General features: G+C 44.9%; 1 protein-coding gene and 1 non-coding gene across 3 annotated transcripts; both read left to right on the top strand.

Annotated features, from left to right (window-relative positions):
- The first annotated feature begins 11645 nt into the window (after positions 1-11645).
- Positions 11646-11718, top strand: TRNAV-AAC (transfer RNA valine (anticodon AAC)). The gene has a single exon. It is a non-coding gene; the product is annotated as a tRNA-Val (tRNA).
- A 615-nt stretch (positions 11719-12333) lies between these two features.
- Positions 12334-21461, top strand: MYNN (myoneurin). Of its 2 annotated transcripts, XM_054386044.1 has the most exons (8): positions 12334-12364; positions 13079-13377; positions 15253-16055; positions 17550-17709; positions 18381-18559; positions 18821-18904; positions 19323-19409; positions 21071-21461. In XM_054386044.1, the coding sequence occupies exons 2-8, from the start codon at positions 13112-13114 to the stop codon at positions 21337-21339; spliced, it is 1848 nt and encodes a 615-aa protein (XP_054242019.1). In that variant the 5' UTR covers positions 12334-12364; positions 13079-13111; the 3' UTR covers positions 21340-21461. The 2 variants fall into 2 exon arrangements, with proteins under 2 accessions (XP_054242019.1, XP_054242017.1); XM_054386042.1 differs by lacking the exons at positions 12334-12364; positions 19323-19409 and having other exon boundaries at positions 13092-13377.
- Positions 21462-22138: the final 677 nt, after the last annotated feature.

Raw genomic sequence — 22138 nt, 5'->3', positions numbered from 1 at the left:
TGGACTTCAAATTCGGTTCCCATGTCTTCAACCAATAAACTCACACATCTTAAGTATTAGGAAGGGCTTGTTTAACAGGCAGATTTTACTTTGCACAAGCCTTAAGATGAAGAATACTTCAAGTCCTCTCTGTACCTGAAACAAAAGAAGTGCTGCACAACTTGGCTTCAAGCTGGTAGACCTTCACCTTTTAAAGCATTGTTCCTTCTTGCAATAATTTTTCTCTGAACTGTGTTCCTGAACTGAAACACTTGGCCAGAACTTACAGCTGAGAAACACACTTAAAACATTATTTAAACTGGATTTTATTACAAGTCTAAACTGTATTTTAAAACAGTTTAACATTACCATGCTGTAGCCAAGCCCTGTGACACAGCAGGCTCACAATCCAGAGTCACCTCAAGCTTCACTTGTCAGCTGCTTCACTACTACTACCAAGATAAACTTGAAACAGAAGCAAAGTGCTGGAGATATTCCAGCAGTGCAGTATCCTCAAGCTTATTAAACCTGGGCTTTATGCTCACAAGGTTTCCGTGAAATAGATTGACAACTAAACCAATGGTCAATATTAATCACAATATCAATGATTTAACTAATAGTCTCTATCTGTTCATGATCCTGACTGCAAGGAAACCAACTTTTTTGTCCTGGTGATACAAGTTTGCTCCATTAAAAATGTCATTCCCAGAGGAAAAATCTACATGGAAAGTCCTCTGATTAAAGAACAAAAAATCAGCTTGGTAGAAAAAAAGATTATTTTGAAAAGCTGATTAACTGGTAAAATTGTTTTTGCAATTCCTAACAATTTCTGTGCTAGATAACATTACCTTTACATCCTAGAAGTTTATTTCTGAATGTATGTGCTTTCAGAAGGAAAATCAGCAGCAAGGCTCCAGAATTTCCCATCTGTTTTGATGGTTTCAAATTCATGGTTGTTACTCTCTCTGAAAGCAGTTAGAGCACTCATCTATAAGCCCCAGGCACAGAAATGTGTAAAATACTTCATTAGTAATATTTTGGTATGAAAAATACCAAAAAATAATCATCTTCACCTCCAATGAAACAAACTCCAAAAGATTTTTTTTTCAGTAAATAACTTCATGCTTTAGCCTGTTGGCTACCTATTTCTCAGTGAGATTAATTCATTTGATGTTCACTAAGCGACCTGGGGCTCTGTGGAGATAGATGTCCTCAGCTCCAGCTCTAGCCAAGAGTGACTCTGGCTTTTCTGTATCTCCTAGCTCACACTGACAGTGATGTAGATTCTCCTTGACACCAGATGCATGTAAACTGTAGACAAGAGTCTAGAGATAGAGGATTTTCTGTGGTATCAGTTCAGCTTAGCTCTTATTTCAAGTTCAAACCTGCTCCAGGACTAACACAGATGGAAGCTGAACATATCATTGCCCACGTCTAAAGAAAGAACAGATTAAAAAGCTAACTGCTTTTGACTAGCATGTACAGACCAATAAACCTCTGCCCTTGAAAAAGTCTTGGGATTCCCTCCACTGAAAATTTATGTTGTAGTACTCATCAGCTGTCTAGTCATGAGAAAAACAACAAAACAACACCAAAAAAAAACCCAAATAAAACCCCTCAAACCCAAACAAAACACAATAACCAACCACTTGAACTCAAGTAACAAACATCTAGTATTTCTGTATCCTGCATGGCCAAGTCTCCAGCTTTACTTTTTTGCTATAAATGAAAACAATCTAAAATCAACATTAATGCAGAAGAAAACTGCTACTGAACACATCAGTGAGAACCCCTGTTACCTGTAAGGCCACCACTGTAATCCCTGATAATTTCTTGGGAACAGAATCAAAAGGACTACAGCACGAAACTTCAATTAAAAAAAAATCCAGCCAGAATAAATAGAGAAAAACATGAAAACAGTGATTTTCTGGCATTTTGTTTGAAAGGAAGAGTTAAATTAATAAATTAAAAGATCCTATCAGCTCTGCCTTGTCTGAGTTATTAATTGAACACCTTCTTGGAAACATGTAGATAGAGACGTGTACCTTAGAGAATATGAGAATATGAGATAAGAGAGAGGAAAGGAGAGAAATTAGCAGTTTTGCCAGTTCACTCCTTTAATTGTCAAATTAAGGTTGTTCAAAGCTGCCTGGAGGAGCGTAATGTGAAATGGTAACAGAAGTGCAGGCTGATGATGCAGAAGATAGAAACTTTGGGATTATACCGAACCATACTTATCCGCAGGCACAGAAGAGGCTGTAAAGCCAGCTGAACGATATAAAGCTGTTCTAAACCAAGACAAATGTATACTCCATGTGTTATAAGCAGTTCAAGCTGCTTCCTGTGATGAAAAACATGGACTGTATGGTAGACATACTACAGCTAAGCACAATAGATCCCATGATACAGTTGTTTAAAGGAATATTAGAGTGATGAAAGAAGTGATGGAATTCTGCTCTTCAGGAGGCTCAGAGGCTGAACCAGAGAGAAAAGGTTTATGCCTGCAGACTGGTAAATTTTCCTGATCCTGAAAGTTTGTGACCTAGAAGACAGTTTTATGTGTGAAGAGCCCTGGCCTTTCAGGAAGCAATGTAGCTCCACGGGTCTGCTACCCTGGGCCAAAGAAGAAGAGGATAGCCCTGCTTAGTGCTTCTCACCCACAGCAGCCAAAGGAGGTCAGTATCGTTATCACCATTTTACAGATGAGGAATCTAAGAAGCTCAGAAGGGCACATCTGGAGTCAGTAGCCTTCTTGAAACCAACCCCCCTTCATCACTTCATTTCAGTCAGTTCTATCCTTTCTGCCTTGTTTTGTCCCCCACAGAGCACAGCGAAGCGTCCAACTGTACGATTCAGATAATAGCAATAGAGTAATAAAAACCAACCTTATTAAAATACTAATTGCAGCACTAAAATGTTTTCTACAAAACTATCACAGCTGCCAATATTCCATCATTAATGTAGAGAAGTCTGATTATCTTTTCAATAAAAGCTGAGAAATGCTAGTCTTTAAACTCGTTATCGTGGCAAAACAGAACGCTGTGATAATGCACCAGAACTTTGGTTTGCAGCTGGAAAATTCCCCAAAGTCTTGTGACTGTGCTCTAACTTTGTTAGAGATGATTACCTTCCTCCCTCCCACAGCCTCCCACGTTCACTTTTGGGACACACAGTATATATTCCATAAAAGAAAACAATAAATGTAGTTAAATAAATGAGAAATGGGGAGGGCAATTTATCACACGACCTAGCTCTGCCCACTAGAAAGGAGAAGGTTTGCACAGCTCGTTTCAGTCCAATTTTAGAGGTAAAACTGAAGATCTGCCAATGCTCATCTCTGGCACTAGTTCAGTGAGGTCAAAGGTGTCAAACTAATTTGTCAAGGTGAATCCTAAAGCTTATAGACAGGAAATTTGTGCGAAGATATGTTTTAATTGGTTTCTCAACCAAATGTAAACTGAAAATTACTACCATTTTGAGCAAGCTCAAAAAGAAACCTCTAGTGCTAACCAGTGCTTCTTAACCACTTGAATTTATCTTGAGTGTAAAGTGGAAAACGCATCTTTAAATATCTTTTTACATTTGTTCCTGTGAAATATATACATAGCATCTTTCAGATATTTGCTTTGAAATGAACTGTATTTAAAATGTTTTGGTTTTTTTTTTAATTGCAAAGGTTCCTGTTTATTGGCAGTTTAGCTGTACCTGGGAAAAGGAAAAGTTTGTACAAACAGTTTCACTGACACCCCTACCCAGGAAGGATCCCACTTGCAGGTTACACCCTGTTCTCTGCTGTTTTACAAATGAACAGCTGTTGCCATCTACTGTTGGAAAAAAAAATCTGCTCAACAGCAAGAGCACATTTACAGACCCTCAGAGCACAGATGAGATGCAGAACACAAAGGCTTCACCCACAAAAGGAGAGCAGCTCACCATACTGAGATCTTTGAAATAGAACATTCAGCTGGACAAAGTGGCAGAAAAACGTCTCTTCCATTGTCAAACCATTATCACCTTTAGGTCTGATATCAATCCAACCATTGGTAACTGTTCTTTTTCTACAGATTTGAGGGTTTGCCAGGCTCCCCCAGTGACCACAGCTAGAGTTGAATACATACTAATTAAAAGACTAAGTAAAAAACCTTAACTGGAAGTTAGCATTAGGCACAAGTTACAACCATGCCTCCACAAACTGAAGATTATAAACGCAGAAAGTAAAGCCACCTCCCAGCTTTCTATACAAAGTCATGCAGTACAGGACTCCTGCTTGAAGACTGACTTGATCTAACCCATCAAGCTGGTCAAAGTCACTGAGCACAGTACCAAGACCCAGAGCTGTCTCCTCAGGCTCTAGTGTCAGAGCTTTAGCGTTGCCTGGGGTTGGTCTCTCCAAGCTTCTTTTGGATAAAACAACTCCTGGGCTTGGGTGTGTTAAGCCAAACAGAGAGAACTGGGCAAAGAAAGGCACAGGAAGTGATCATATACTTAAACCATCTTTAGTCCATGTTTTTAGCATTTACAAAGATTTGAGTGCATGACTTCACTTTACCATTAAGTCACCCATGTAACAATGATTGAGATGTATGCTTCTTCCATTCCCCTTGCTGATAAACTCCCTTAGATACCACATCCAACCACAATTTGAAAGTCCCCCTCGTTGAGGCAATCTACAAACAGCATTTGGGGCAGGGTTCTATTAATGTTTGCCAGACCTGTTGGAGGTTAAACAGCCTTTGAATTAAACCATTCTTTACTCTTTGATAATTATTATTTCTCCTTAAGACACTTTTGTTGTCTCATAAGCAAGGTCAACTTGAACCTCTTTGTTAGACTCAGTATGATAGATCAACACTAACTCTCCTTGCAGTGTTCTCCCACAGCCTGCATGTGTTGTCAACTCTGAAAAAAACTTCTTGAAATACCAAGCAGAATTTTCAATAAGGGAAAAAATTCTTTTTTTTTCTGCTGGTCATTTCAAGTAGGCAGCAAAGTTTACATACAAAGTCATACCAGCATGTGAACCTGTGCTAACTTACTTGCTTGCTCATCTTTGCATATAAACCTCTGGAAGTGATGTAACTTTCTCCTGTTTTGGCTTGTTGTGCACTGGCACATCACATACAACACAATCACATCTGGCTTGAAATTAATGCAAGAAAGCTAAAATGTCAAGTGGAAACAGCTTAATGGAACCACTGTAAGATAAAATATTGCTGCTTTCTTACACAGCAAGTTCTTCAGCATGCAGAAAAGTGTTCTTGTTGAGACTGGGAGGGGTAACAGTGTTGAAAGATAGAGCCAGGAGTGAAGCACAGCTCAAGACCCCTGCACACCACACACTGCCACAGCTGGAATAAACCACAGCTATCTCATACTTAAAAAAAAAAAAAGCACTTGAAAATGTGGTCACAGGGAGCTACACTCATCCCCCCAGGACCTCAAATCTGGCAGTTCTTGAAACATCCTCAGAAGAGGGCAATATTACACCTCCTGCTATCTTGTCAATTCTGTGGGATCTCATCCACATTATACTGAGGTTTTGTGCTGGTTCTCCGCAGGAAGGGAACAAATTCCCTTGGGGACAGAAAACTCTAGGGCGTTCAGAAGTAGCATATTTGCAAAATGACCATGCAAAAGGAAGACAACCTCATGCACATTCATAGAGCACAGGGAAGCCATTCCATACTGCTAGGGCAATGGACAGTGCTTTATCTTCTTTGGCCAAAGCACATCCCACATACCCAACATGATACGACAAATGTCAGACTGACCTCAAACGGTGAAAACCTTCACCCTAAGCAGATGCAAGCGAGACATCCTTCAAATTTCATCACCTAAACCTTTGTTACAGAACCCCCCTAATGACCTGGTGGCAATTTCCGACATCCAGCACTTGAGAACACATCAGTCAGGATGCATGATCCCAGCTCCCAAACCGTCTGAATGCCAGTCCAGAGTAGGAACCTAAGTAATGTGTTTTCATAATTTTATTGAGCACAAGTGCTCCTCTTCTCCTAAACATCATCACCTTCCTCTGTACCCCTCTGCATAACAGCCAGCATTGATGATAAAACTTCTCAGTGTACCAGCTTCAAATGAACCATTAGATTTTTAAAGCCAAACAAGCCTGCAGATATTAACAAGGGCTGTGCAGGGAAGAAAATCCACTTTATACCTTGTGATTCAAACATGGCAAAGAGGACCTGCTTCCACAAGTTGATGACACTCACAGGTAACTGCTACTCACCAGCAGCGGAGGTCTTGGAGCAGAATCATGCCACATGGTGTATCTTTGACACATCAAGGTGGCTGCCACTTGAAAATTGTTTTAAATTCTTCAGGGGTTAATTTGCAGAGAGCTTCCTTAGAGATTCCTAAAGTAGTACCTTCTTTGGACTTTTATAGGGGTGAGGAAGGCAGCTGCAGGCTGCTCAGAACCAGTAGCAAGCTGCAGCAACAGGTACACTTTTTTAAGTCTCCACAACAATACCATAGCTCACAAAGTTTTCCTTGCTAGCAGAAATAAATAGAACCAAAAGTAGATCAAGTTGTCAGTTTCGGAATGTCCCTTCTCCTACACACAGATACGCAAAACACTTTTTCCTGCGTTCAGAAAATTGGCTGTTTAAGCTTATTGGCTCTTTCAGAAGTGACAGTGGGGGAAAAAGGGTATTGTTAATGCCACAAACCCCAATATGTTTAGGAAAAGAAAGTCTTTTTTTCATTTGAAATAAAAAACATACTAAAGCACGTATCTTGGCTTCACATGCTTAGTTGCAAGTCTGAACTGAAGTATTTGATGCTAAGCGAAAGCTGTTGCTCAGAAACAAGATAAAACAAGGGAAACAAGTTTGTTTGAAACAACAAATTTCCATTGGGAGAGCCAGCTGTGTTCTAGCTAGATGAGGTTTATTAAGCAACGTTCAGATTCTACTACTAGAAACGACCTTTACATCTTCAAATGTGTGACGCCGGACTCTCCTGTTTTCACTTATTCTGGCAACAGAATGTTTTCTTCAAGCAGAATTAAATAAAGTACCCAAGTTCGCTCCCATCCTCTGTGCAAAGAAAATAAAAAGGCGGCCACAAGATGGCAGTGGTCAAACATTCAGGAAATTCCTGCAGGGTTGGTAAAATCTGAGCATTGAATCATGTGCAAGCCCAACTTTCTAGGGCCATGCCTGCTCCCTTGCTGAGGGGAGACCTGTGGTGGGGCAGTGCACACTTTAGCTTCTGTCACAAGGCATGAACCTCTATTTCCAGTGCATTTCCTGACTGGTTGAGACTGGCCAAAGAAGCACAGAAAAGGTCTGGCCTATGGCAAGAACCATCAGCTGAGGTAACCAGTCTGCTTCCACGATGGGGAGTGGCACCCTATGGGCTCTCTACATTATTTCTTCATGGACAGTGCTTTAGGCTGGCATACAACAGGCAGGCTGGCAGGGGCAAAGTCTCCACGTAAAGCAGAGCGCTAGGGACGAGCCCTGGCACTTTCCCCCCCTCACAAGCCGTTCCTCCACACCTCAGCCAAATATTTATCTCCAGTTCCCAGTATACAGAGGCTTGCATGGTTCCAGAAAATCGTCTCCTTCTTCTAAGCTGAGGGAAAAGTCAACCTTTCTTAAATTCCGTGCGCAAAATTCAACCTTTCTAAGTTTCCGTCCCCGCAGGGCGCTTCCAGATAAGAGCACGCGGCGAGGTGAGCCCAGCCCGGTCGGCGCCCAGCCTCTGGCAGAGAGCGAGAGGTTGGGGCCCCGGTTCCCCACCGCCCCGACCCGAGTTCTTTCCTTCCTTCCTTCTCGGCGGACCGCGGACCCCGATTCCTGCCCGCCCCGGTGAGCTCGAGCGGCCTCGCGGCGGCCCTAACAGCCGGACGCGAGAGGAGGGGGCATGTGGAAAGCCCTCACCAGCTGAAAGCCTGTCGGAGCGGGCCCGGGTGCACGCGCCCCATGGGGAGGGAGCGCGGCGGGTGGACTATGAGCGCCATCCTTTTTGCTCTGCTGGAGTCTCCCGGTGCGGGGAACGAGCCCTTTCGCTCCCGTCCGCCGCTAAGGCTGACAGAGACGAACTCTTCGCGGCGGCATTAGCAGGAGCCGGCCGACCGCGGCCTCAAGGATGGGAGGCGGGAGCCTCTGCGGCGGGCCCCCGGCTGCAGTAGGGGGATACACGGAGACCCCATGGCGGGAGTAAGGAGAGCCCCTAGCTGACGTTTTTTCCTTTCCACCCCTCCACCAAGCTACTCCCATCGTCCGCTGAAAGTCAGCGAATAAAACAGCGGACGGTCGCGGGGAGCGCACCCACATCCATTAGGGTTAGTTACCCGGGAAGCTCCCCACGTGGCGACACCCCCCGGCCGAGCTTTTAAAGCATCCCCGGCCACGCGCACCGCGCCTCTCATTGGTCGGAAGGGTACTCTTCCCCGCCACCATTGGCTGCGGCTGGGCGAAGGGGCGGGGGCGAAGAGAAAGAGTGGCGGGAGTGTGGAACGCTGCGGCTATTCGTCCGCCGGCCGCACCACGTGCTCTCGGGCGCGCGCCTGGCCGGGGACTGAGGCCGTGCCGGGACATGGGGCATGACTCTGGATCCGCGAACCAGAGTCAGACCTGGTGCATGGAGCCGGGATTTGAGTGATGATGCCTGCGGTTTAGGGACGGGGCTTAGGGCCTGGGGTCTGGACCCGTGTTTGGGCCCTGCCCAGCTCAGTCTAGGACCTCTGCGTGAAGAACTAGGCCCAGAGGCTACCTCCGTTCCCTCAAAGCAAGGCTTCACCGCCCCCCTGTGCTCTGTTAGAAGAGGGCATTTATCTCTTCCATGATTTCTCTTTGCAAGGCAGTACTTGCTCCCTGAAGCACTCACCTCAGACACGGCTGTCTCACCTCGGCTGAATTGTATTCCTCAAAACAGTTTTTGTCTGTTTGCTTTTTGACCTTGAGATGTCGATGGTAAACTAGGTATTTCAAGGCTGTATGTTTTGGCCAATTCAATGGAGTATGAAGGAACACTGTAGAGCTGTTGATCTTTCTTAGTTGTACATACACTGCACAGCACTACTGTGATAAAATCTTTAGTAATGTACATTACACTTCTTTAGAAAGAAGTGTTTGTGGACTAAGAAGGAAGTAACCGCAAGACTATGGTTTTTATTGGGATTTAAAAAAGGCATGCTACATACACAGGCTTCCCCAAAGACACTAGATTCCGGGTAGCTGTAATGTCAGGTTCTTTTCTATTAAGTATTAAGTGAATTCTCTTATAAAAAATCGCATTTTCTGTGCTCCAAGTTAGGTTCAGCCTCCCTGTACTCTCTCACAGTGATCTGCATTCAGGGAAGCCAGAAGCCTTCTGTTCAAACTGAAAACTTCCTGTTAGGAGGAGCACTACCTTTCACCTTAATACCAGCTGGGACCATGCAGACTATCTCCTTGTTTAAGCATTCAGCTTAATTCCAGGAAAGAGGCTAAAACCACCAGAAAGAACTGGAGTGGAAGTAAGTCCTTACCCCAACATCATGATGATGATTTGTCAAGAACTGGAGTAGAGCCTGTCAATCTGATGACTATGATAATATTAGGAGGGTGAAACAGGGTTTCAAGGCAATAAAGCCTTTGATTCTGAACTACAATTTCATGACCACCAGAGAGGGGTTAAGCTTTTCCCACCTCATTAGGATTCTTGGTCATCTCTTCCTCAAAGCTCAAGCACATGAAACAATTTAATTTTTATGCCTTGTAGAAGCAGCTCCTCAGCTGTGGTGACTTGTGAAGTGGTGCCTTCTTTCCCAATTTTTGTGATGTGCTTTGAGATCACAGCTATCCAGGTGAACCTATAGAATATCACATGGCAATTAGTAGCCTTCAAAGATTGATACACTGTAAAACATTGTGTGACATCATAATGAGATTCCATCACACACAGCTAGGGCACCAGGTGCTCAGGGAAGACCTGTCAATTTCCCCTCAGTTAAGTAGTGGCTTAAGGGTAGCAACCAGAATTGCTGTCTGCTCACTACTGTTCATCTTCAGGTCATTGTCACTGACATTCTTCCCCACAGCCTCCTGATCTCCCCAGGACATGGGTATCTACAGAAATCAAACAAAATATAGTGGCACTGGACAAGGACTCTTCAGTTTCCAGTGTCCTAAGTGTCCATGGCAACACCAGAAATCTCCCTTTGGTCAAGGCAGTCTGTTTGGCCATGTCCCAGGTAAAGGACATTAAGAAAAAGCATTTTGTGTACATTTAAAGTATGTGTGTTGTTTTGAAAAGACACTGGAAAGATATTTCACCCTTCCACAAGCAACTTCAGCAGCTGTGAATCTGAAAACCATTCAGCTCTTCAGACAAGGTTATAGCATCTTACCTGAACAGGACCTTCCTGTATGAACTATGGTTGTCAAGCTGTGACTGAAAATATTATTGTATCCATTATAAAAGATATTAATTAGTGAGTTTGTATTTTATGTTTTATTCATTTGCACAACAGATCTTGTGATCATGGTGTGCCACTAAACACAAGTGCATTCCCACACGGGGTTTTCCATGTGGTCCTGAGAGATGTTGCAAGCATGAAAAGCAATGGTAAGGCTATTAGAAACCTCTGCATGATGACAGCAGTGGCATCACTGACAAACTCAACAGAATACTGTTACTGCTTGCTTCCACCTTGCTTGTTTCCCCTCTCCCTTCCCTGTGACTGCTTCCTTCTGGAGCCTTTCTTGTTTCATTCCTCTTAGCTTTTTCTTCTTCTCCTCCCACTGGCTAGGATTTGACTTGTTTCTCTTCACAAAGGCATTTCAATGCCTGGTGTACTAGAAAATCCAAGAGGATTAGTCACTTCATTTTCCAAACTCCAGCTGCAGCAAAAGGCCTGCAAAGGAGATGCTGCCCCATGTAACAGTATGCTGTGTGTTCAACTCCTAGTTTGCCTGCATGCTCTGCTTTGTGCTATCCTGCCCTGCAAGGCTTGCAGTTTCAAGCAACTCCCTTTCTGCCCCGTGGCTGGGGCTGTCTCACTCTCATTTCCGTTAAACGCAGACCGAACCTGTCTTGCTTTGTTCCTGCAGGAACTGCAGTGCTTTGCTTCTCTCCTTGGCAGCCTCATTTGTCCTGCTCATCACACCTGCATTCACTGGCACTAGCAGGCATCGATCAGTCATACTCTGCTCCTCTCATTTTCCTGGGCTTCGCAGCTGCTTTTGTTAGCATCTTTCTCCTCGTCTGTGCTTCACTGCCAACAGAGCAGTCCTTCCAGCTTCTGTATCTGCAGCAAGAGGTAGATTGGTATGACAGCCTCTCAGAATGACACTTTGGTGTGAAATATTAACCGAGGGTATGGTTCTTTATTTACAGATGTGTTGAAAATCAACTAAAGCATTTTAGGAGAGATACCATCATAAAGTTTGTTGTTCACACCAATGCCTTTACTCTTGGTATGTTTGGAGAAGGGGCAGCAGATGACACCTTGGAGCACCCCACAGCTCGTGGGGAGAACCTACCGGCTCTGCAGCAGGGCGAGAAGGCCCTTGGAGGAGGCCGGCTGCGGGGCGCTCTGGGTGTGTTTGGGGAGCTGCCAGCACATGGTTCCATGAAGATACAGATCTTGGGTGAACCCGGGCGGGAAGCAGGACGGCATCAGCAACAACAGAGGCAAAATTCGTGCAAGCGGCGTTTCCGTAGTGTAGTGGTTATCACGTTCGCCTAACACGCGAAAGGTCCCCGGTTCGAAACCGGGCGGAAACAGCAGCCGGATTGGCTTTTATTTTTCCTCTCACCTATTAGACCTGAAAAAGAACCCGACCCGATGTGTTTTAGGGCTGGGAGCGAGTCACAGCGTAGCGCAAAGATTTTAATTACCTTTCCCTGAGTTCTCCCTAACTGTGGGCACGCACAGGGCAAGACTCCTTCATGCTGGTGCACTAACAGTCCTAAGTGCATTAAACACACTTTATTTACCGATCGAGGCCACAGAGCGAGGATCTACTCCCAGCCACCCGCCCGTGGTGTTACGACCCTCGGGCCGGTGTTGCGGCCCCGCAGGCCCCGCGCCCGGCGCCTACATCTCCTGGCATGCACAGCGCATCGCTGCACTAAGGGCTGGCTCTGCCACGGCGCGCTGCATCCTGGAAGTTGTAGTCCGCGCCTCCCTGACACTCCTAGGAAGCTCTTCGCAGCCCGGGCCTGCCCGTTCCCTGCCTCACGAGGCAGGTCGTGGCTTTCGGTCCCCGCCCCCGTTTTTCGCCTCTGTCATCGGTGCCGCCGCCGCTCCTCAGCCCCGGGCCGAAGCCGGGAGCAGGACAGCGGAAGTCCTATCCCGGAAGCGGCGTGAGAGGCGTCATCAGAACATGGCGGCCTGAGGCAAAGGCGCTCCTTCCTTTCCCCTCCGCAGGTGCGTGGGGTGCCGCCGCCGCTGTCCTGCCAGCCCCGGGACGGCCTTGCCGCCGTCGCAGCGGCTTTCGGGGTGGGAAGCGTTAGGACCACGGTTGGCCGGGGGTCACGGGGGTGGCAGGGCCAGGCCCGGGCGAGGGCCGCGGCTGGGGAGGGCGCTGCGGACTCCGTCCTGTCCAGCGGAGAGGCCGGGCCGGGCCGGGCCGCGGCCCCTGTGGCTCGCCGGCATCCTGTTTGCTGCATTGGCGCCGAGGCGGTCCTTCCCTCTGGGTTCCGGTGTCCTCTCAGGACGACTCGGGGTCTGCCGTGTCCTGCCCCTGCGGCTGGAAGCGGGGCCTTGCCCCGAGGAGCAGCTGTCCCTGCCGCCTGAGTGCCTTTCGGTCCGAGCCCCGAGTGCCTCGCTGCTGAAAAAGTGCTCCTCGGAGACCAGTTTTGACATGACAGCTCATAAGCTGAGACAAGCTAATCCTCTGATCTGCGTGGGGAGTTATGCACGTCTCTGCCCTCTGTCCCTCGTTCTGCCTCTAAAATTAGCAGCTCCCCAAGTAAGAAGGATCCACCCATCTCACTCGGACAAAAGTGCTACTAAACCACCAGTCCTGCAGTGATCATGAGTGGATTTGGACGCTGGCTCTTTTGTAATCATTCACTTAAGCTTTTAATGGGGAAAGAACGTTAAATCTTACATGTAAATATTTTTTCCCCACTTTCCCAGATCAGAACAAAGAGGCTGCAGCTGGCTGTCAAAATGCAGTATTCCCATCACTGTGAGCACCTTCTAGAGAGGCTGAACAAGCAGCGAGAAGCTGGCTTCCTGTGTGACTGCACGGTGGTGATCGGGGAATGCCAGTTCAAGGCGCACAGGAACGTGCTGGCCTCCTTCAGCGAATACTTTGGTGCATTTTACAGAGATGCATCTGACAACAACGTCGTGTTGGACCAGACTCAAGTCAAAGCTGATGGATTCCAAAAACTCCTGGAGTTTATTTACACAGGAAAATTAAACCTTGACAGGTAACACGTGCTATTGAAAGGGGGAAGAGAACAGGGAAATAAACTTTCTGTTAAGGCAGTACTGGATCTTTTTGTGTTTTGTAATTAGTTGTGGAGGAACAAATTGTGGCTGCGGTACATGTTGATAGATTGAAGATCGTCTGTTTGTGTGCTTTAAAATGTCACATGAGACACGAGTGCCAAAACAATGGTTTGTTGTCTGGTGTTTCACTGATTGATAGTTTCAGTCTCCCAGTCTTTCTGTCTGGATTGGAAGGGATTAAACATCGTGCATGGCTACCAGGAGAGGGAAGGATAGGTGTATTCTTTCTGAAGCTGGATTGTAGGCATCTGGTTTTGCAGAGGACACACAGAAACTTTGTCTGTGGTAAAGGCTGAACCCTGAGGATAGATGAGGACGAGCACAATTTTTAAAAAAATCAGACTTGTTAGAATTTGCAAGATCTGTTACTTTAAATCTTATATTACAGTGCCCAAAAGGACTCGCAGAAAAAGTTTCCCCCCCTTGCTGCATTGGTTTTATGCCTGTTGTGTTGCTTTACATATGGTGAGGATCCTTTGCAGTGCTTTTCTCTATGAAAGAAAGTGATTATTCCTCCTGAGGGATGTGTGACTACTTAGAAGCATATAGTCCAGGATTTTTACTGCTGGTGTCAAAGGCAGGTTTCAAATCCTTTGTTTCTACTGGAGCCTGAGAGCTCACACTCTTATGATTTCAGCCCAAATATGCAGGATGGGGAGGTTTTTAGATTAGCTATAAGTATCAACGGCACCAGAGCAGTGTAACAGCTGTGCAGTGAAGTTAGTGACTGATGCTCAGCAAACAGAGCAGAAGTGTGCTATGTTCTTCATGTCTATCTGGGACCACAGAGATTGTTTGTGATTCCTTCAGAGCAGTTGAGATCTCAGAGGGAAGAGGAAGGTGAAAATACCATTTTCACCCAGGGAAAACTGTTTGACTAAAGATGATACTGGCATGTGCGCACATCATCTTGTACTGTATTGCTTCAGGTGACTGCTGCAGCTGTCTGGTGTCTTCTCTGGTGGTGGGTGCACAGGGGACACCAGAAGGGTATACTTTGAACTTAGCACTAGTATCATACAAGGTACTAATCCAGTTGTGTTCATGGACAGAGTAATTGTGGCTAGTAACTTATTGTTAAATTACTTTTACTGTGCCCTAGATGGTTAGAATGATGTTGTTTGCTGTTAATCTCTCTTTACAATGCTATCACTCCATAAATGTATTGATGGTACATGTTGCCACCTTTTCCAGTTCAGTTCTTTTCTAAACCAACAAGGCTTGTGTTGCAGGAACTGAAAAAATCAAGTGTAGGAGTTGAATTGAGGACTTCCCTGGTGTTAAAAGTTGTCTGTGCTCAGACGATACAGAATTTGCAAATCATTTTATAAAGCAAGATCAGTACCTGCCTCACAGGACTGCTGAGGTGAATGTGCTGCTTGTGAGTTACTTGCATCTTCTGGCAGAAGGTTTATAGAATGATGGTTTATGCATTTTGTTCTCCAGTGTTTTGTCCCTTTGTGCTGTGATTTTGGAGCTTTTTTGACCAAAAGCCTCCTTAGAGAGGTGTACAATCAACAAAAAGCATGTGAGTGAAAATAAAATTCTCAGTTCTGTGGATCTGCAGACTGCAGTGGGCATGGGCCATGGCTTCATGAAGCTTTGTCAGTCACACTAAGTGCCTCGGAGCAGTGCAGCACTGAAAGATTAGATCTCCTTGTATGTGTTCTCAAAGTTACCTTTTCTGACAGTGTAAGTGTTGTGCAGCTCTGCTGTCTGTACTTGGTACCTTGGTATAGAACAGATGTTTTCTTTGTCCAGAGTATCGTCACTCAGGTCTTGTTCTTTTGCAGCTGGAACGTCAAAGAAATCCACCAGGCTGCCGACTATCTCAAAGTAGAAGAAGTGGTCACAAAATGCAAAATCAAGATGGAAGACTTTGCTTTTATTGCTAATCCCTCTTCCATGGAGACATCCAGCATCACTGGGAATGTTGAACTGAACCAACAGACTTGCCTTCTGACTCTTCGAGATTACAACAGCCGGGAGAAAGCAGACACTGCTGCTGCAGAGTTGGTTCAACCGCAGGCAAAGAAAGCAGCTCTAGAAAAGAAATCTCCTCAACCAAAGAAGCGAAAGAAGAACTTCAACTCCCCCAAAAGCATACAGAATAAATCTGTGCAGTATCAGAATGACGTGGCCGAGAACACATCCATTGAAATGTTTTTGGATGCAAACAAGCTGGCCACCCAGATCACGGAGCAGGCTGCCCAGGGCAGTGACAACTCTGAGCTACAGCTGGCGTCTGTGGTGGAAAGCGAAACGCTGGCAGCACAAGATATCCTGGTCCAGACTATTGCAGCGAAACAGAAGAGGGGCAAGCCCCAGCAGAGCTGTGCACTGAAGGAGCACTGCATGTCTAACATAGCCAGTGAAAAGAATGCTTACCAGCTGGAGAGCTCAGCCGAAGAACTGGACCAGAAGTACTCCAAAGCTAAGCCAGTGTGCAACACCTGTGGAAAGGTCTTCTCAGAAGCGAGTAGCCTCCGTCGACACATGAGAATACACAAAGGAGTGAAACCCTACGTGTGTCAGCTTTGTGGGAAGGCCTTCACCCAGTGCAATCAGTTGAAAACACATGTAAGGACTCACACAGGTAAGCTGCTGGCCTTGTCTTCATGGGCTGTGAAGACCTGGAGTCATAGCCTCTGAATACAGCACTGAAAAGACCTGAAATGTTGTGTCCTGCTGGTACACATAAAGAGCTAGTACCTGTATCCTGGTAGCATTAAATGTTTCAGCTTTTTTTCAGTTCAGCATCATATTTTCTCTTTCAGTAGCTACAGAGGATTTCACTAGTGTGAGCATCTTGGTTTTTGGAAAGACTCAGAAAAGCTGCTGCCCTTTAACTCCAGAGTGTCAGTAGAGCATGAAAAACACGTGAAAAACTCATTGTACTTGATACTAGAATTTCTGTTACTTTTTTAGAAACTTCCAAGTCCTAATTTCCAGATCCTCCAAAAGTTGGGAAAAAAATATGATCTTGTGACAAGTAGACAACTTCTCCTTTAGGGTCTTCTAAAAAAGTGGGGAGGTGGCTAGTTTTCTACAGCCTTTAGGATTTTATCTAGTAAAATGTGCAGCTGAAATGTGTGATGGTGTTGTGATCTCTGCAGTCAATAATGTTAGCAGAAGTTTGTGTTGTATCAAGAGCTACTGGCAAAGCATCAAAAAGAAATTAGCTTTGAATACTTAAATGTTAAGACAACAAGATGATGACAAAAAGATGATGAAGAGCAAATTGCTGGACCCTGAAAGGTGCAGGGGAGAAGTGCTGTGCTTGTCTTTCTGTGTCTTCTTCTCTAGAGGTGACAGGAAGTGCTGGGTTAGTTCTTTCCTCAGTCTGACCTGATGTAGCTGCTGTTCTGCTCTTGCCTTTGGTGCTGTGCTCAGCCCACCAAGCAGCAGAGGGACCTGACTTACCTAGTTTTCTTCCTTTGGCTAGCATTCAGAATTCTGAAGTAACAGTGAATCAGATTAAAAAAAAATGTTTACTTTTGCTCTTTTTCCTCTTTGGAAAACTCAGCAGGGGCCAGCAGTGGGAAGCTGTGAAGATGTAGAGAGGTGAAGTAGGAGGTATTTGAGGTACAGCTGCAGAACACCTTGCTCCTACTGTAACCCTGGGGACGAATATCAGATACACTCAGCTGCTGACTAACCAAAGATCCTGTGTGATGAGACTAGTGACCACTAAGAACATGAACAGTCAAAGGAGTACCTGTAGCATTCTACAGGTAGTGAGCACCAGACTGTAGGCTGAAGACTTGTTTCTGCTTGACAGGCAAGAAGCAGACAATTAGTGGTTGTTTATCTTGAATATTTCAAATCATGATGAGACAATCTGCAGAAAGTCTGAAAATGTGGTAGCAAACAGTGCTATTAAAAATACTATTAACCCTTTTCCCCCTCGAAAAATAGTCTGTTGTCTGTTGTACTCCTGGCACATTCCACTTCAGTGGACTGATTACAGGATGTTCCAAAATGTTAGCTGTAAGAAGCATTAGGGCAGACACCTGAGCTGTGGTCAGGAGATGACTGGGAAGCTTCCTTACATAAGTGCAGAGAGCACAAAGGTTTTGTTTTCCACTAGGGGAGAAGCCATACAAATGTGAACTCTGTGACAAAGGCTTTGCTCAGAAGTGCCAGTTGGTGTTCCACAGTCGGATGCACCATGGAGAGGAGAAACCATACAAGTGTGATGTCTGCAACCTGCAGTTCGCAACGTCAAGCAATCTGAAGATCCATGCCAGGTAGGCAGAAGTGAGATCCTGCAAATGCTTATCTGTGTGCTTAAATACACAGAATCATTTAGTCCAGTGTGAGCAAGAGTTACACATGCACAGAATGTGATCATTTTTACTTCTTTTCTTGTGGGCCTTCCCTCATGCTGCACAACAGGATAAGTACATCTATGTATTTGCACACTATGGAAGTGATTTGTGATGTATGAACGATATGGCTGATGCACTGATGTCCTTATGGCAGTGATGTGGAGGGGTTTGGTTTGGTTTTGAACTGCTTGTAGCACCAGAGACTTCCTTGATGCAAGTAAGACAGATGAGTTCTCGCTGTTCACAATCTTTTTTGCATTTATTTTGGCAGAAGCAGGAATTATGTTCCCTCAGTGGGAATCATCATTTTCTCTTTCAGCACCCTGCAGTGCAGAACATGCTGAGTTCTCATGGTGCATGTTCCATGTGTAGGGCCTGTCATTCAGTTCAGTTGCCGTGGGAATCACAGATGTGCTGATTCCCAGGGGGAGTTTCACCCTGTGATAAACTGTTAGCTCAGAGCCAAACTCACAGAGCATCAGCACAAGGAACTTGGGGATAAAGTACTAACCGAGGGGAATTCCTTAAGCATGGGTGCTGCTTCCCTTCCTGCCAGGAGGTGCCTCACTGATGCCTGTGTTGGTTGGCAGGAAGCACAGTGGGGAGAAGCCCTACGTGTGTGACCGGTGCGGGCAGCGCTTCGCCCAGGCCAGCACGCTCACCTACCACGTGCGCCGCCACACCGGGGAGAAGCCCTACGTGTGTGACAGCTGCGGAAAAGCCTTTGCTGTCTCCAGCTCGCTCATCACCCATTCCCGAAAACATACAGGTGAGGGGTGACAGAGCCCTGCAGTGCCAGAGCAGGCCTGGCACAGAAGGACTTGCTCTGCAGAGGGTTGAGAATGGGTGATGGCCCAAAAACTCTAGATGTGGAGTTGTCGTCCAGCTCCTTTCTTGTGTCTTTTCCCTTTGACTCCAGTTCAGGGAGCTTTTTCTCTCATTGGACATCACCTCTATTTCACTTTGATTTGTTCTTTATGTGTTTTCTGGTTTATACACTGAAATAACAAACTCCTTGTGTTTCCTTTAGGAGAGAAGCCATATATCTGTGGCATTTGTGAGAAGAGCTTTATTTCCTCTGGAGAGCTCAATAAACATTTTCGGTCCCATACAGGTCAGTTTCCAGACAGGCTACTTCCTGAACTATAAATAATGCTCTACCTTTACCCTTTTGCCTTTAAACCACACCGTGTTGTGCTGTGCTTGAAAGTAGCAGAGTTTCTTAATTTATGTATTTTTGTGTTAATGTAATTTAAAGGAAATATCTGTTAATGTATTTGTAATTGCCTTTTTCAGACTCATGTCTGTGTGACAGTGTAGATGTTGATGCATGGTCATGGCTTTACTCCTAATGTTTGGTGGTTTTTGCTTTGTTTTAATGTCTTATTCTGGAAACAACTTTCTTCTGAATACAGATACAACAGAGTATCAAAAGTTGTTTTTTAAAATCCAACATTGGAATCCATTCCCTACATCTCTGTGTTTTTGTTCTATTTCAAGATTGCTCTAACTGCTAAACCAATTTTTTTCAGGTGAAAGACCATTTATCTGTGAAATGTGTGGAAATTCTTACACAGATATAAAAAATCTTAAGAAGCACAAAACAAAAGTTCACACAGGTGAGTTCCTTGTGCAAAGAAAAAAAACTATAAATGTTTTGTCAATAGGGTTTTGTTTGTTTGCTGTGGTTTTGGTTTGGTTTGGTTTTGGGCTCTTTTTTTTGCACATCCAGGCCTAAAAATTTTAAAAATAATGTATTTTCGGATAGTTACTCTCATGAGAGCCAAAAGCATCCACTTCAGAGGTACCAAACCTTTTTAAATCATGAAGTAGATGTTTTAAAGACAAGTTTCCAAGCATTTGCATTGCTATAGCAAACAGGCATTGAGCAACATAGAGGTTGCTCAGATGGCTGCTGACAGGAATTTCTGTAAGTGAATATTGGCGTTTTGTCCTAAAAGGCATAGTCTGAATCTGACCATGTCAAAGGAGTTTAGTAACTGAGGTGAACAAGGCATGTTGGATACCAGAATTACTTGACATATTTTTAACAGTGAAAGATTTTTTTTTTTTTCTGTGCAGTCAATGTTAATCCAAGTCTGAGCTGGATTAGGAAGCACACAAGATCAGACAGCTGGCAAAAGGTTTCCAGCTGTGATACTGCTCTATGAAGACTTTATAAACACTCTCAATTCCTATTTTAGATACCAGATTTTGATGAGGAAGAAATGTGACATCTATTACTTACCTATGGTGTTAAGGACAGAGGTGTTCAGCCTCTTCCACACTGGCTCCATACACCTTGTTATCTGTCCATCCTTCAAGTCTGTTAACCATAATTCCCTTGCCTCTCCCTGCGTAGGTCTGGGCTGGGAGGGAGAGGGTACGAAGATGAGAGTCACAAGCAGAGGCATCTTTGAATATGACAAAAGTTTGAGAAGTGGCATTTAGGAAGGCCATAGTGCAGCAGGAAGGCAGTGGAAGCAAGGGTGAAGTGAGAGGAGCAGCAGCAAGAAGGCTGGGCCGAGCCTGGGGCTGTGAGCTGGGAGAGCTGCCAAGGAAGGGCAGCTCTCAAAAGAGACAGAAGGCAGATGAGAGCGCTTCAGCACTGAAACAATAGGCTTCGGAGCACACTGATAGAGGAAGGGCCAGGTACTTGATATGGCTTCACCAGAAAGCTGTCCCAAGAACAGTGGCAAGCTGCATTCCAACAGAAGGCAGCGAGGACTCCATTGACAGTGACTTCAGTTAGGAATGGAAAGTCATTTCTCAAGTGACTGGAAAGAAACTGTGTCTGGTCTGTCTGGAATGGAGTTAACAAATGCTTTCTTCTGGAGAAGTTTATGGATAAATGCTGTATTGTACTTTGCTGTCTTAATTAAAGAGAATGCTTAGATGTGGCTGTGGGGTTTGGATTTTCTTGGGTGGAAAATCTAAAGGAAACCTCCATAATGAAATGTTTCCCAAAGCTCCATTGTTTACTCAGATGTTAAGGTTTTGTTATCTTCCATACCTGCTAAGCGGAGATCAAGTCGGAATGCATCATCTGTCTTGGTTGTGGTGCTGCAGGCAGCAGAGGATGTGATTGCAGCGCTTGCAGTGTGTTCACAGCTCCTAGCACATTGAAACCAGAGAGCCCAGCTGCCCTGGCAGCCTTTGACACACCAAGTGTTTGTCTTGACAGTCCCTTTAAAGGGAATTTGCAAAATTTGCACAGGAGCTTTTGATAATTTCTTTCTTCTTGATTTTTTTTCTTCTCTGTTTTTTTCTACTCTGCCAGGATCTGAGACTCCCCCTGATTCTAATGCACTTGATAATTCTTTCAATGAACAAGAATCTATCCAGAGTCAGAAGAGTCCTTTATCAGAGTCCATAGACGTGAAACCCTCTGAGATGTCTTTAGCACTTCCTCTTCCCATTGGGACTGAAGACCATCAAATGCTGCTTCCCGTGACAGGCAGTCAGTCTCCTTCATCAGAAACATTGCTAAGGTCTGCTGTGACTGGATATTCAGAACCTCAGTTTATTTTCTTGCAGCAGTTGTACTGACAGTGCAGAGCTGTAGCTTGATGGTGAACCTGCACACGCTGGGTAAGATGAACAGGATCAAGCAAGCAGTCACCATTTTTTGAACTGGACTTGTTCTTTTTGTTCCTCTGTACGAAGACATTTGTCAGGCATTTCCATTGTGCAGTGCTGTCTTTCAGGCTTTGTTGAATTTGCTCATCTACAATCAAATTTCTACTTGCAATTAACACTGATTTCCAGGAGACAGTTCCTTTCCAGCATCACCTGCCTTAAGAATTCTCTGTTCAATCTGTTGATGTGTTTTGGAGATCTCCTTCCACGTTCCTGCTGGTCTGATGTGTCACAACATCACTTGAGAACAGACATTTGAAGCCATATTTGAAAGTTAGTAGCATTAACCCAGAGGTCTAAGGGGAAAATTAGAAGTTGAATGTAGTAACCAGTTCGTACTCTTGCATTCCAAGGTGGTAGAATGGTGGATGGAAGGTAGGCCAGTGCTCTGGTGAGGTGCTTGCAAAAAGTTACTGCTGTCTGCCAGAGCAGCTGCCTTCAGCTGAAGTCTGACCACAGGGAAAGAAAGTTTTGTGCATATTTTTTTTTTGGTGGTGTGGTAAGTCTGAGGGTTCTAATGGCATAGATACTGATGAGTATTCTTTCCAACAGAGCACTCTTTGGGGTTTTGGGTTTTTTTGTTTGGTTGGGTTTTTTTTAAGTGAATCCATCATTGTTGCATCACATCCCAGATTCATGTTTCACATCCCTACACTGCCCTGAGTTTGGCACCAAGAGCACATTTGCACCAAGGAGAGCTGGAACGTGC

The sequence above is a fragment of the Indicator indicator genome, chromosome 13, assembly GCF_027791375.1.
Source record: "Indicator indicator isolate 239-I01 chromosome 13, UM_Iind_1.1, whole genome shotgun sequence".
Classification (NCBI taxonomy): Eukaryota; Metazoa; Chordata; class Aves; order Piciformes; family Indicatoridae; genus Indicator; species Indicator indicator.
The sequence above is the reverse complement of the archived record's forward strand: the minus strand, read 5'-3'. Positions and strand labels throughout refer to the sequence as shown.